Below are 16,916 nucleotides of genomic sequence, written 5' to 3'. Positions count from 1 at the left end.
GGTCCTGAGCAACGGGGACTTCTCTATGATGTCCACATACCCTAAAAAGGCACAAGTCTTAGTCAGACAACCCCTATGAATTGAATTTTAAAGGGGTTCTCCCATAATTTATATTTATCACCTATCCACAGTATAGGAGATAAATGTCTGATCGGAGGGGGTCCGAGCGCTGGGACCCACACTGACCCCATATAAATGTAGTGGTACTGCACAGGATTGGCCACCGTTCCATCCATTTTCTATGTGACGCTATCAGCCCCATAGAAAGTGAATGGAACGATGCACACAAGTGCAGTACTGTTTGATTCATATGGGATGCACAGGAACGGCCAGGTAAGCCCAACTAAGTGGTCAGATCCCCCCCCCCCCCCCCACACACACACCGACCAGTTTTAAACACCTATCCTGTGCATAGGAGATAAAAATCGATTTTGGGAAAACCCCTTTAATATATGTGGATGTTTAAAAATATTTGACTTCCTGTCATGTCTAAATACTTAAAGTTACAATTAAACATATTATTTGTCTAAGCTAATACTGTGCATTTTAGGTGCTGAGTTTTGAAGAAGATTGTCCAAGGGTAAGGAATCCGAACAGCATATCAGGTCAGTACTAAATGTCTTCTGTTCTATAACTGGACTTGCATGTGACCTTGCATCACAACACATTGATGTAGTAGAAGAACCACTTAGAATTAAACATTATTAGATATCAAAGTAATGCCTGTTATATAGTCCAGACCCAATTTAAAGGTGTGTTCCAAGATTATAAATAAGAGTCTTCCCAGAAACAACGCCAAGTCTATCCATGGCCTGTATCTGGTACAGATTTTGTCTTCAGAAATAGGAGTGCCTCACGCAGCTCATCACTGTACAGGTTCTGACATCAGATGTAATGTTTATCCAAATATCTATCATTTACAAAGAAGTCCACTGATCTATATTATATATGGCATAATTTACCGCCCACTGTAAATTATAAGAATATTAGAAGACACTAAGGAGTTCCATGACCACATAAATGCACAAGGCCGCAGGATAAGTGCATTTATAAAGATCAATAAACTCCAAGGCAACAATATATTTGTTTTCATTTATAGTTATATTTTATATATGTTCCTAAAAATACACACATCAGCTGCTGCAGAACCTCTTTCTGAAAGGTGGGTCGCTTCCCGTCTGAAATTGATTGATATGAAAAAGGTCTGCAGCATCTGAGATGTGTATTATGTTATTTTGAAGCTGGGACACAGAACTGTATAATAATAACCACAGCTGCTAAAGAACCTCTTTTATAAAGAAAGAAGGGGCACTACTTGTCATACAACCAGTAATTGACACTTGAGAAGGGGCTTCCTGCAAAAATGACCTATAACATACTACTTCTACGGTATATGGCACCATTAATCTCTATATAACCAACAGGTTCTGAAATCAGAATGTGATGATAATACAAATATTATTTACAGACATGTCGATGTTAATGTTACAATATGTATAATATAATATATAATACATATAGGTTCTATATAGGAGGTTATCATTAATGGCATGTAATGTAATTGGTGGTGGAGGGCTCACGGCACAGAACGTTCAGGGTTAATCACATGATGCGTATTACGTGCGGTTTTGCTGCGCGGATTTGCGTGCGGCAAATCCGCAGCGTAATGCAGTACCAGCAATGTAAATGAGACTTCAAGAAATGTAATCTACACGGCGCAGATTTTTTTTTGCACGTAAATTGACCTGTGGTGCGTATGTTAAAATCCGCAGCAGGTCAATTTATCTTGCGTTTCCTCTTGCCAATTGTATCTGTCTAGTTTTAAAGAAAAAAGCACCAAAATACACAGCATAAAAACGCACCAATTTCCGCATCAAAATGTAACACCGCATCAAACCGCATCTAAATGCGCATCAAATTGCATTAAAAACCACACCATTAGATGCAGTTTTAGCTGCGGTATTCCGTGCGTATACCTGCGGTTTTGATGCGTATTTTCCGCATCAAATTACACAATGTGTGCATTCAGCCTCAAGCTTTGCTTCTGCTGTAAATAACTATATGTAGGCATTTCTAGAATAAACATTATACTAGTTTTTGTATTTTATTCTGTGAAATGATTGGAGGATGAGTCCCGTTTATGGGGCTCTGGGAATCTTGGATGGGTAATCTTGCTCTGTAAGAGAGGTACAGTAGGACACAATCCCTTTATTTTAATTGCATTTACAAAGTATCTTCCAGCATTTGCTAGACGCAGTTCTTACAATAAAATACATTTAAATAAATCTATGCTACTGGACTACTAAATATATTCACATGTATTATATGCCTAAAAGAAAAAGTGTTGCTTTCAATTGATTCACAGGACATATGCCCAACTTAATGTTGTGTTAACTCTGTAATACATTCATGCATCTTTACATTTTTTTCTATATTTGCATGAACTCACAGTATTCAGCTCAAAAAATTATCATATGAAAAAGCATTCTATCCCATGTGTTGGCTCCTTCCATGTGAAATTGATATCATGAACTGGGTGGAGGTGACCACATCAAAATTCACAAAAGGTAAAACGCAGACAGCATATCTTGGGACTTGGAGCATTCAACCTTTACACTAAAAATACATTACATATATATTTTATCAAATATACATTTTATATTTTAAATGTAGGTCATTGGAGAGAAATGGTTATTAAAATGTTATTAAATATTTCTGGCAAAATGTAAATCCCTAAAACTAGTAGCAAAGCAGAATGTAACTAGTTGATGCAGAGGAGTACACAGAAGTCATAGTAAAACTTAGATGGGCTCTTCTCTGAACTAATGTTCTGACCCTAATTACGTTAATGTCCACAATTTTAATTTTAGGTCCAAAATTCTGTGCTGATTTCATTATATATATATATATATATATATATATATATATATATATATATAGGAGAGCTCTGTTTTTCTGACTTGATTAATTATATTACTTTGACTGCCTGCAGCCACCACTAGGGGGAGCTAACTGCATATGGAAATATCTAGCTAGTATTGAGCTGAATGGGAGCTGTAGCAGTAAAATCCCCCCTCCCCCCCCCCAATGGTGGGTGCAGGAAGCTCCCTATGAGCAAGCAGGGGAAGCAGTTTAGTGACAGGCCCACTCCCGCCACAGGCCTCAGAGCAGTCGGATGCAGTAGGTACACTATTTAGTTGGTGGCACATGTAAATAGGGATGGTACACAGCTACAGAAAGGGGGATGGTACACAGCTACAGAAGGGGGAATGGTACACAGTTACCATACTGTAACTGTACAGCAATATGAACCCAGTCTTCACTTTGGGCTCTACATGTGTGTTTGAATTCCCTATGGGCAACACCAAAGAACTAAACCCATTTGTCTGATGTAAAGTGCTGCAACCAAAAATGTAGATCATTTTGTATCTCAGTCCGCATAGACACAGGGTTTGTGTAATGACGGGGGTAGGGAAACGGACAAGTGAGCCCTAATCTACCCGCCACTCTGTCCCTGCCTACTTGCAACGACCGGCCCTAGGCGACGGGGTACAACTGGGCGGCGGTCCCTACGCTCAGTAAGTGCAAGAGACAAACAGACAAGGGAACACAAAGCAAAGGGAAATGGGGCAGTTGCCCACGGCAACACCGTGAGCAACAAGAGTGGTGAACGAGCCGAGTCAAACCAGGAGTACACGAGGTACCAAACGCAGAGCAGGAGAGTAGTCAGAAAGCCAGGGTCAGTATGGAGCAGGATCAAATAGTCAGAAGCTGTAGCTGGGCCAGGAAACCACACGAGAAGAATCACAAGCAAAGGAGGAACAGGAAAGGCAGGTATAAATAGACAGAGGGCGGGAGCTAGCTCCGTATGGCCAGGCTGCGATAGGCTCTCCCACTCCTAAGCCTGCCATCCTGAGTGGTGGAAGCTGGAGTCAGTCTCAGAGACATAGACTCAGGTGCAGACTGATTACCTATGGGCGTATACACAGAAGTTGTGCCTGGCAGATCCTTTACAGTACCCCCCCCTTTTATGAGGGGCCACCGGACCCTTTCTAAGTGGACCTGGTTTATTGGGGAAACGAAGGTGGAACCTCCTGACCAATACCCCAGCGTGAACATCCCGGGCGGGTACCCAAGTCCTCTCCTCAGGCCCGTATCCTCTCCAATGGACCAGGTACTGGAGGGAGCCTTGGACCATCTTGCTGTCCACAATCTTGGCCACCTCGAATTCCACCCCCTCAGGGGTGAGAACGGGAACAGGAGGTTTCCTCGAGGGAGCCAAGGACGGGGAGCAGCGTTTAAGGAGGGAGGCATGAAACACGTCGTGTATTCGAAAAGATGGGGGCAACTCCAGTCGGAAGGAGACAGGATTGAGGACTTCAATGACCTTATACGGCCCAATAAACCGGGGAGCAAACTTCTTGGACGGGACCTTAAGGCGCAAGTTCCTAGACGATAACCACACCAGATCCCCGACCATAAACAAGGTGTTAGCAGAACGTCTTCTATCAGCCTGAGTTTTTTGTACGCTCTGGGACGCCTCTAGGTTCTTCTGAACCTGGGCCCAGACTGTGACAGTTCCCGATGAACGACCTCTACCTCGGGATTGTTGGAACTACCAGGTGAGACGGAGGAGAACCGTTGATTAAACCCAAAATTACAGAAAAAGGGGGAGACCCCTGACGAGTTACTGACCCGGTTATTAAGGGAAAATTCGGCGAGGGGAATGAATGAGACCCAATCATACTGACAGTCAGAGATAAAACACCTTAAATATTGTTCTAGAGATTGATTAGTCCTCTCAGTTTGACCATTAGTTTCAGGATGGAAGGCAGAGGAGAAGGACAGATCAATCTCCAACTTTTTACAGAAGGCTCTCCAAAACAATGAAACAAATTGTACCCCTCTGTCCGAAACAATATTGAAAGGGACCCCATGGAGACGCAGGATGTGTTTGACAAACAAGGTAGCTAACGTCTTGGCATTAGGTAGTATCTTGAGGGGCACAAAGTGGCACATCTTACTGAAGCGGTCTACTACCACCCACACCACCGACTTGCCTTGAGATGGAGGCAAATCGGTGATAAAATCCATGGAGATATGGGTCCAAGGTCTCTGGGGAATGGGCAAAGAACGTAGTAAGCCCGCTGGTCGGTACCTGGGAGTCTTGGACCTAGCACAAACCTCACAAGCAGCGACGTAGGCCTTAACGTCTTTAGGCAACCCAGGCCACCAATAGTTTCTGGCAATGAGGTGTTTGGTACCCAGGACGCCTGGATGACCAGATAGTGCGGAGTCATGATTTTCCCTAAGTACCCTTAGCCGGTATTGCAGGGGAACAAACAGCTTGTCCTCAGGAAGTTTCCCGGGAGCTGAACCTTGATCAGCCGCAATTTCAGAGACTAAATCAGTATCAATAGAAGAAATGATTATACCAGGAGGCAAAATACAAGCAGGATCTTCCTCCGAAGGAGGGCTGGCCATGAAGCTACGCGACAGTGCATCGGCCTTAATAATTTTAGACCCAGCCCTATAGGTAACCAAAAAGTTGAATCTGGTAAAAAATAGCGCCCATCGAGCTTGTCTCGGGTTTAGCCTCCGGGCAGATTCTAGGAAAACCAGATTCTTGTGGTCGGTAAGGACCGTTACCTGGTGCCTAGCCCCCTCCAGGAAGTGGCGCCACTCTTCAAATGCCCATTTAATGGCTAAGAGTTCGCGGTTGCCAATATCATAGTTACTCTCAGTCGGCGAAAACTTCCTGGAGAAGTAGGCACAGGGACGGAGATGGGTGAGGGACCTGGTACCCTGGGACAAGACAGCCCCCACTCCCACCTCGGATGCGTCAACTTACATGATAAATGGCTCCATTTGGTTGGGCTGAACCAGCACCGGGGCCGAGATAAAGCACTTCTTAAGGACCTCAAAAGCCTGGACAGCCTCAGGGGGCCAGTGGAGGAGATCAGCACCTTTGCGAGTGAGGTCCGTAAGAGGCTTAGCGATGACCGAGAAGTTAGCAATAAATCTCCTGTAATAATTAGCAAACCCCAAGAAACACTGTAACGCCTTCAGGGAGGCAGGTTGGACCCATTCCGCCACAGCCTGGACCATGGCGGGGGCCATGCGGAATTCATGAGGAGTGAGGATTTGACCCAAAAATGGTATCTCCTGTACCCCAAACACACATTTTTCGGTTTTCGCAAACAGTTTGTTTTCCCGAAGGACCTGGAGCACCTTCCTGACATGCTCAATGTGGGAGGACCAGTCCTTGGAAAACACCAGTATGTCATCAAGGTACACTACAAGAAATACCCCCAGGTAATCTCTTAAAATCTAATTTATGAAATTCTGGAAGACCGCAGGAGCATTACTCAACCCAAAGGGCATGACAAGGTATTCGAAATGACCTTCGGGCGTGTTAAACACAGTCTTCCACTCATCCCCCTCTTTGATGCGGATATGGTTATACGCCCCCCGTAGATCAAACTTACAGAACCATTGGGCCCCCTGAACCTGATTAAAGAGATCAGGAATCAAAGGAAGGGGATACTGGTTCCTTACAGTGACCTTATTCAAGTTACGGTAGTCAATGCATGGCCTAAGACCACCATCCTTCTTCCCTACGAAGAAGAAGCCAGCACCTACCGGAGAAGTAGAGGGGCGAATGTAACACTTGGCCAGGCATCCCTGGATATACTCTCTCATGGCTTCACGTTCGGGACAAGAAAGATTAAATATCCTACCCTTAGGGAGCTTAGCTCCTGGTACCAATTCGATAGCGCAATCGTATTCTCTATGAGGAGGTAACACTTCAGAGGCCTCCTTAGAGAAAACATCAGCGAAGTCCTGAACAAACTCAGGTAGCGTGTTCACCTCCTCAGGGGGAGAAAAAGAATTAACAGAAAAACATGACGTCAAACATTCATTACCCCATTTGGTAAGCTCCCCAGTATTCCAGTCAAATGTGGGATTATGCAACTGTACCCAGGGAAGGCCTAAAACCAAATCGGACAATAATCCCGGCATCAACAGTACAGAGCACTGCTCCAAATGCATGGAGCCAACAAGGAGTTCAAAAACAGGGGTATGCTGTGTAAAATAACCATTAGCAAGAGGAGTAGAGTCGATACCCACTACCGGGACAGATTTAGGCAAATCCATTAAAGGCATAGCTAGAGACATGGAAAATTCCACAGACATGATATTAGTAGAAGACCCTGAATCCACGAAGGCACTGCCGGTAGCAGACCTACCACCAAAAGAAACCTGAAAGGGAAGCAAGATTTTATTACGTTTCATATTTACGGGAAATACCTGTGCGCCCAAGTGACCTCCCTGATGATCACTTAGGCGCGGAAGTTTTCCAGCTGCTTATTCTTACGCCTAGGGCAGGTGTTCACTTGATACTTGTCATCCCCACAATAGAAGCAGAGACCATTCTTCCTGCGGAACTCTCTACGTTGTCGGGGGGACACGGAGGCCCCGAGTTGCATAGGTACCTCCGAGTCTTCCGTGGAAGAGCGAAGCAACGGGACCTCGGGAGGCATCATGGGGGAGTCAGAGGAGAAAACACAAAAACGTTCAAGTTGTCGTTCCCTGAGACGTCGGTCAAGTCGTACCGCTAAAGCCATAACCTGGTCAAGGGAGTCAGAAGAGGGATAGCTAACTAGCAGGTCTTTCAGGGCGTTCGACAGACCCAACCAAAACTGGCACCTTAAGGCAGGGTCATTCCACCGAGAAGCTACGCACCACTTCCTAAAGTCAGAACAATACTCCTCAACAGGTCTCTTACCCTGACATAAGGTCACCAGCTGTCTCTCAGCAAAGGCAGTCCTGTCAGTCTCGTCATAAATGAGTCCGAGAGCAGAAAAGAAACGATCAACGGAGGAAAGTTCAGGGGCGTCAGGAGCCAAGGAGAAGGCCCACTCTTGGGGCCCTTCCTGGAGCCGGGACATAATTATACCCACCCGCTGGCTCTCAGAACCTGAGGAATGAGGCTTTAAACGAAAGTAGAGCCTAAAACGCTCCCGAAAGGAGAGAAAAGTCCTCCGGTCCCCTGAGAACCGGTCAGGCAACTTGAGGTGGGGTTCAAGAGGTGAGGTGAGGGGCACTACCATGGTAGCGTCAGGCTGGTTGACCCTCTGAGCCAGGGCCTGGACCTGTAGTGAGAGACCCTGCATTTGCATTGGGCCAGGGTCTCAAGGGGGTCCATAGTAGTGTCAGGGACCAGGGTAGACTAGGTATATGGGCTTGTGATTATGTAATGACGGGGGTAGGGAAACGGACAAGTGAGCCCTAATCTACCCGCCACTCTGTCCCTGCCTACTTGTAACGACCCGCCCTAGGCGACGGGGTACAACTGGGCGGTGGTCCCTACGCTCAGTAAGTGCAAGAGACAAACAGACAAGGGAACACAAAGCAAAGGGAAATGGGGCAGTTGCCCACGGCAACACCGTGAGCAACAAGAGTGGTGAACGAGCCGAGTCAAACCAGGAGTGCACGAGGTACCAAACGCAGAGAAGGAGAGTAGTCAGAAAGCCAGGGTCAGTATGGAGCAGGATCAAATAGTCAGAAGCTGTAGCTGGGCCAGGAAACCACACGAGAAGAATCAAAAGTAAAGGAGGAACAGGAAAGGCAGGTATAAATAGACAGAGGGCGGGAGCTAGCTTCGTCTGGCCAGGCTGCGATAGGCTCTCCCACTCCTAAGCCTGCCATCCTGAGTGGTGGAAGCTGGAGTCAGTCTCACAGACATAGACTCAGGTGCAGACTGATTACCTATGGGCGTATACACAGAAGTTGTGCCTGGCAGATCCTTTACAGTTTGACTTAAAGGTGTTCCTAATTTTTTTTTTTATTAATGGCTACAAATGACCTGAGTTAAAAAAAAAAAAAAACAGTACTCATCTATCCTTTTCCCTGGCAATGTAGTGCTGACCCTTTGGCTGCTCTCCCGGTGATTGTTTATATGCGTGAATCATGTGATCGCTGCAGTCAATCCGAGTGCTCAGTGGTGATGAATACGTATTTCTGGCATAATTCCAGTAGTACAACACATGACTGCTTGGCCCTCTGATTGGCTGCATCATGTAAAAAAAATCACCAGGAGGGCCCCTGAGAGTCAGCGCTAGATCGCCATGGGGAAAGGATAGGTAAGTACTATTTCTTTTTTTAATTCAGGTCATTTGCAGCCATTAATAAAAATTAGACAAAGAAGATAAAGGATTAGATCCAGCGCTGGAAATTGGTGCATCTGGTAAAAACAGGAAACTTCTTCCAAGTTTTATTTTCGTAAGTTTAAAAGCAGTGGAAAGTAATGGAAGCGGTTTTAGTCCAGAGTACAGAGGATGGTTTGAAAGATAATAGGCTGTAGCCTACGCGTTTCAGACGCCTGCTGCGTCCTTAGTCATGGCTTGCCATTATAATTTTGTTTTCTGGATTAAAGTATAATATAACTTTTTCCTAAAGCCTCACCCCTTTTCCACAAAAGAGGCGAAGGTGCTGTAAAAAGGCCAAAAGTTGAAAGGCTGATAAATTAGCCCCATGATGCACACATACATAAAGTTAGGTCCAGAATTATTTGACAGTGACACGAGTTTTGCCATTTTAGCTGTTTACCAAAACATATTGAATATACCGTTATATAATCAATATGGGCTTAAAAAAATCCTAATTTGAGGAAGGGTTTAGGAACTACAGCTCTTTAATATGTAGCTGCCTCTTTTTCAAGGGACCAAAGGCGATTGAACAATTATCTCAAAAGCTGTTTAATGGGCTGCATGGGCTAGTCCCTTGTTAATCCATCATCAATTAAGCAGGTACAAGGTCTGGAGTTCATTCCAGGTGTGGCATTTGCATTTAGAAGCTGTTGCTGTGAACCCACAACATGAGGTCAAAGGAGCTCTCAATGCAAGTGAAACAGACCATCGCTATGCTGAAAAAAATTAAGAGAGATAGCACAAATGTTATGAGTGGCCAAATCAACAGTTTGGTACATTCTTGAAAAAAAATGTGTGCACTAGTGATCTCGTGAACTCCAAAAGGCCTGGACTTCCACAGAAGACAACTGTGGTGGATGATCGCAGAATCTTTTCCATGGGGAAGAAAAACCCCTTCACAACATCTACCCTAGTGAACAACACTCTCCTGAAAGTAGGTGTATCAGTATCTAAGGCTACCATAAAGAGAAGACCTCATGAGAGCAAATACAGACGGTTCACCACAAGGTGCAAACCATTAATAAGCCTCAATAGAAAGGCCAGATTAGACTTTGCCAAATAACATGTAAAGAAGCCAGCCCAGTTCTGGATCAGCATTCTTTGGACAGATGAAACGAAGATCAACCTGTACCAGAATGATGGGATGAGGAAAGTATGGAGAAGGCTTGGAACGGCTCATGATCCAAAGCACACCACATCCTCTGTAAAAAATGGTGGAGGCAGTGTGATGGCATGGGCATTTACGGCTGCCAAAGGCACTGGGTCACTAGCGTTTATGGATGATGTGACTGAAGACAGAAGCAGCAGGATGAATTCTGAAGTGTTCAGGGATATACTTTCTGCTCAGATTCAACCAAATGCAGCAAGGTTAACAGGTTCCCGACCGCTGGCTGTATTTTTACGGCCAGCAGTCAGGGTCTCTGAACTCCGCCGTATAGACTAATTACGGCGGCACTTCAGAGAGTGTGCTGTTGCTAACAGCCCTGGGCACTGGGCAGAGTGTGAGAGGACAATCTTTTGGTCCCTGAACATGTGATCGCTGTGACAACCAATCACAGTGATCACATACATTTCAATGCAAAATATAGTGTGCACGCAATCGCGTGCACACAGCCCTGTGCCCATGCTGTTACTAACAGCTCTGGGCACTGGGCAGGGTATCAGGGACCAATCTGATGGTCCCTGAACATGTGACCGCTGTAAAAACACATCACAGCAATCACATTTGTTTTTATTTTGACATTTTTGGTAGCAAATCTGCCTCTTTTCTTCTCCTCACACATTGTTTCAGTGTGAGGAGAAGAAGAGACTTGAGAGACTTGCTGCCGAAGAATAGTGTGAAAAAAAAATACAGTGTTACACTATAAAACATTCTCTGTATAGATAGATTTCTATCTATCTATACAATCTATTCATCTATCTTTTTTTCTATCTTCCTTTCCAACTTTTATTATATTAGAATAGGCAGGTAGGGAATATATAATTATATATATATATCCATATATATATATATATATAATATATATATAAATAGCGGTTTATTTTTTTGTTAGCGTTAGTGTAAATATATCTGTATATAACAGTTATTTTGTGTGTTTATAAAAAAATTCTAATAATTTCAAAAAAAATAATTTTAGTGTTAGTGACATTATGGCGAGGAAGTTATTTAGTGCTGAGGAGGCATACGCCATTCTGTGGTCAGAGCCTGAGACCGCATCAGAGATGACATCAGAAATGGAACCTGTTGTAGGCAGTGTCGATGATAGCGTCACTTCATGTTCATCTTCAGGGGACGTTATCCATGACGCAGTTGAAACTGCAGAACATGAAAGTGCAGGGCTTTGTAGCGCTGTAGCATGGGACAGCCTGGTCCCTCCAGTTCAGGTTCTTGTATGGGCACCTGCTCCATCTTTTGGGCCTAGAATCCACGGATTTAATGCCACTTCTGGCATAACTGTGGAGAATACAAATTTTGTCCAAATGGATTACTTCCATTTATTTATTACTGACGACATCCAAAATATGATTGTCCACGAAACTAATTTATATGCCGCTCAGTATATAAGGCAGGAACCTTTAACCACCCATGCCAGAGATTGGACGCCCACCAATTTGCAGGAATTAAAAACATTTTTGGGGCTCACCCTAAATATGGGTATGGTCAAAAAGTCCTCCATAAGATCGTACCTGGTCAACAAGACCCGCCCAAGCCACCCCAGTGTATTCTGCAGTAATGCCCAGGTCTCGTTATGAAACAATAATGATGTTACTCCACTTTACTGACAACGCACAGGCCCCCCCAAGTTTTGATGCAAACAGTGACCGGTTGTTCAAAATAAGACCACTGATAAATTCCCTCAATAATTTATTTCTACAACTTTACACCCCTGAGCAGAATGTAAGCTTGGACGAGTCCCTCCTCAACTTCCATGGAAGACTTAGCTGTCACCAATATCTACCTTCCAAAAGGGCAAGATATGGCGTTACACTTTACAAATTGTGTGAAAGCGGGTAAGGATATACCACCGCCTTCAGGATTTATGAAGGGCGGGACCCAGGGGCGTAACTAGGAAAGACTGGGCCCCATAGCAAACTTTTGACTGCCCCCCCTCCCCTGGGTGTCACACAACCCCCCCTTGTAGTTAGTGTCTTTTTTACAGCCCCCCCTGTAGACAACGCCATACAGCCCCCCCTGTAGATAACGCCATACAGCCCCCCCTGTAGATAACATCATACAGCCCCCCTGTAGATAACATCATACAGCCCCCCTGTAGATAATGCCATACAGCCCCCCTGTAGATAACGCCATACAGCCCCCTCTGTAGATAACGCCATAGAGCCCACCCTGTAGATAACGCCATAGAGCCCACCCTGTAGATAACGCCATACAGACCCCTTTGTAAATAGCGCCATACAGACCCCCTGTAGATAACATCATACAGCCCCCCTGTAGATAACGCCATACAGCCCACCCTGTAGATAACGCCATACAGACCCCTCTGTAAATAGCGCCATACAGCCCTCCACCTGTAGGTAACGCCATACAGCCACCCCTGTAGGTAACGCCATACAGCCCCCCTGTAGGTAACGCCATAGAGCCCCGCCTGTAGGTAACGCCATAGAGCCCCCCTGTAGGTAACGCTATACAGCCCCCCCTGTAGGTAACGCCATACAGCCCGCCTGTAGGTAACGCCATACAGCCCCCCCTGTAGGTAACGCCATACAGCCCCCCTGTAGGTAACGCCATACAGCCCTCTGTAGGTAACGCTATAACGCCCCCCCCTGTAGGTAACGCTATACAGCCCCCCCCTGTAGGTAACGCTATACAGCCCCCCCTGTAGGTAATGCTATACAGCCCCCCCTGTAGGTAATGCCATACAGCCCCCCCCTGTAGGCAATGCCATACAGCCCCCCCTGTAGGTAAAGCCATGCAGCCCCAACCCTCCAAAAAAATTTGACCTATAGTGTGTCCTACAAAAGACATGTATCCCCTATCCACAGGATAGGGGATACAGTGTGATTGCTGACACTGATAAGGAGAACTGGGGACCCAAAGTCCCCCGAAGTTCTCCATGACTAACCTCTGACTTCCGGAGTCTGCGCAGCTCAATAAAAATGAAAGGAGCGCTGGTCACACATGCGCACAAGCGCGACCGGCGCTGCATTAATTTCTACGGAGCTGCCGACACACACCCCGGAAGTCCGAGGTTTGTGAGGGAGAACTTCAGGGGACTTTCGGTCCCCCGTTCTCCCTATCGCTGCCAGCGATCGCACATGTATTCTCTATCCTGTGGATAGGGGATACATGTATTTTGTAGCAACAACCCCTTTAATGGCAGAGCGGGGAGATACCTCCCTGCTCTGCCGTAGTGTTCAGTGGCGTTGCGCTGTAGCAGCCATAGCGGCAGCTAGCGGAGCCTCCGGCCATGGTGGGGGCCCATGTCGGCGGGCGACACGGGCCCCCTCATGCCGCGGGCCCCATAGCAGCCGCTTCGGCTGCTATAGCGGTAGTTACGCCACTGGCTGGACCGCTCAATAAATGTTCCTGGATGCTCCTCTGATCTTTCCACCAGCAGTAAGATAGTGTGAGAGATAATGCAGCCTGTGCTTCACAAGGGGTACCACCTGTGCTGCGATAATTTTTATTCCAGTGTGCCCCTGTTTAGGTATTTGCATGGTGCAAAAACTGGGGCATGTGGTACCAGGCGCAAAAACTGAATTGTTTTTCCGAAGCTATTAGTGGGGAAGCGCATGGTAAAGGGGGACTCCTGTGCTTATGCATCTGAGGAATTGCTGGTGGTCAAGTACAGTGATCGCAAAGATGTGTATGTACTAAGCACGATTCATACCGCAGGAACAGTGGCAGTGAGGCAAAGAGCGGCAACATCGGACAAGCACAAACCAGTGAGCGTGTCCGAATATAACAAGTGCATGGGGGGGGGTGGATTTAAGCGACCAGGTTTTACAGCCCTATTTAGTAAAACGCCAAACAAAAACCTGGAACAAAAAAGTGGCCATTTATCTTTTACAGGTGCCAATCCACAATTCATGTGTGCGCTATAAAAAAATAGAGGCAGAGACACATATCTGGATTTCCAGGAGAAAAATATTGAAGGCCTCATTTTTGACGTTCAGGACACCAGAGAATGCACCCAGTCTGAGGATGTCAAGCGACTGACTGAAAGACATTTCATCACTAGCATTCCCCCAACACCAACTAGAAGCATCCCAGAAAAAGTGCTGCATCTGCAGAAAAGACGGGCGCAGCAAAGATTCCCGATATTTCTGTCCCTCATGTCCCTTGTAACCAGGCCTATGCATTCACCCATGTTTTAAAAAATACCACACTGTTCTGAATTATTAGATTTTAGTTAATTAGTTGAAAATATATTTGCCCTACATTACATTTTTTTTTTTCCAATGATTTTACTTCAAGGGTGAGGGAGGGAATAGGTGGGGGGTGGATGTCATGTTTGCATATTTTCTAAAGTTCATCTGCTGGATAGCTCCATTTGCATAGACCTGCAATTTCTTATTTTAGGAAACCCAAAAAAATAAATTCCCATTATACCCCTAGATTAATATTTTGGGATCTCTGCTTCAAGAGCAGATATTTTGGAAGTGTTATAGAAACTCTGTTGAGTTTTGTAAAACAAGCTTTGAAAAAAGGTGATTTGTGAAATAAGCTTCTTCTATCGTAAGCCGCCCTAGATCTCTATGTGATAAATAAGGCACACATATTTGGTATCCCCATGCACAGGAGAAGGGGCAGAATGTGAAATGAGATGAATTTTCTCCGTGGTCTATAATGTGTGTGAAAAATGCTAGCATAAACTGATGCATTTGCTAAAAAAATTGCAAATTTTATTTTGTTCCATCTTATTCAAGAAACTTTCAGAAGAAAACTAGACTTTCTAAAAATATGATAAACCCCTTGAAGAAAACGTTGTGGGGTCTACTTGTGTGAATGAAGTCATTTATGGGGTGTTTCTAATGTTTCAGCAGCATTAGGCCCCCCAGAAAACAGTATGCTGCTATAAAATCAAATGCAGAATTCCCGGACCGAAAAGGCCAAAAAGCCTCCTTTTATGCCAAGCCCTGGCACATGCCTGTACAGTGAATGAGAACGAATACACGGTTGACATGGCTACAGGTCTCTTTTCCTCTCTGTGGCCTAAGTCACGACTAACGCCACCTATTTCGCAATACCCACACATTGACATCTTTGTTAAAATGGTCAGTGCTGACCTAAGCAAACTCAAAATGTACAAACAAAAATCCCGAAACAATCTCAGTAAATTAGAAAAAATGGCGTTGGATGAACTCAGCAAAAATGATGAAATCATATTCAAGTCATCTGATAAGGGGGCAATATTGTCGTCCTAGACCGAACAGACTATGTTTCCATGGTCCATAGGCTTTTGGACGACACATCCACCTATACGATCTTAGACAAAAACCCTACTGACCGATATTTATCTGATTTACGCACTCTACTCGATGAAAAGTCAAATGGTTTAATCTCTATAGAGGAATTCAAACTAATGTTTAATCCTATTCCTACTTTGGCAACATTCTACGCCCTGCCCAAAATCCACAAAGATGTTACACCAATACCCGGCAGACCAATTGTCTCTGGGAATGACAACTTAACACAGGGAATCAGCATGTACGTAGACGAGATTTTGTCACCCTTCATCACAGCTTTGCCCTCTTTTCTACAAGACACCAAGGACACCCTCACCAGGGTCCAGGAGAATAATGTTTTCTGTATATCTGTATATGAGTCATTGTATACCAACATCAAGCATGACCTGGGTCTCAATGCTGTGCAACACTTTTTGAACATGAAAGGGACCCAGTTTCAGGCACATAATAGATTCACTTTATCATTACTTCAATTTTTACTCACTCACAATTACTTTCTTTTTGAGAGTAAATTCTATCATCAACTTAAAGGCACTGCCATGGGCACAGTCTGTGCACCCACATATGCAAATGTATTTTTAGGGTGATGCGAAGACACTTTGATTCTTAATGTTGATCTACTTTTTTTCACAAGTCACATTTTGTATTGGGGCAGATATATTGACGATATACTTATTTTTTGGGATGGTGACACTGCCCTTGTTTCTGATTTCATGGACATTATCAACAACAACCACATTGGGATGAAATTCACTTATACCATACACACGAAATGACAGTCAGTATAATCTTCAAGCCATCAACCGCTGGAGTATAATTCAAATTTTATTGAACAAATCTCCTAATGATAACAGATTTTTTTTAGAAGTAAAAAACTCAAAATGCACTGTTTCGAATTATTATGCACAACAGAGATCAAAACATTTTAAAGGTTGTAAAGAGAACTAAAATGGTAATTTGTTGAATTTGCAGCATCAGGAGATCATATTTACAGAAATCAAAAGCTCTTTCAATCAAAAAAAACTTAGCAGGCCAAGTTACATGTTAACATAGGAACCCTTCTTTGAGATCACCTTCACAATTCTTGCATCCATTGAATTTGTGAGTATTTGGACAGTTTCTGCTTGAATATCTTTGCAGGATGTCAGAATAGCCTCCCAGAGCTTCTGTTTTGATGTGAACTGCCTCCCACCCTCATAGATATTTTGCTTGAGGATGCTCCAAAGGTTCTCAATAGGGTTGATGTCAGGGGAACATGGGGGCCACACCATGAGC

At 44.6% G+C, this 16,916-nt stretch overlaps 1 protein-coding gene across 2 annotated transcripts in view; it reads left to right on the top strand.

The window, feature by feature from the left end:
- The window catches only part of ITPRID1 (ITPR interacting domain containing 1), a 200,292-nt gene that overhangs the window by 123,728 nt on the left and 59,648 nt on the right, over window positions 1-16,916 (top strand). For both annotated transcript variants that reach the window (XM_075826962.1, XM_075826961.1), the window contains one exon: window positions 551-605. In XM_075826962.1, the coding sequence (XP_075683077.1) occupies window positions 551-605 (55 nt within the window). The remainder of the gene's footprint in view (window positions 1-550; window positions 606-16,916) is intronic.

This window comes from Rhinoderma darwinii, chromosome 5, assembly GCF_050947455.1.
Source record: "Rhinoderma darwinii isolate aRhiDar2 chromosome 5, aRhiDar2.hap1, whole genome shotgun sequence".
Taxonomy (NCBI): Eukaryota; Metazoa; Chordata; class Amphibia; order Anura; family Rhinodermatidae; genus Rhinoderma; species Rhinoderma darwinii.
This window is presented reverse-complemented; position numbering and strand designations above follow the sequence as displayed.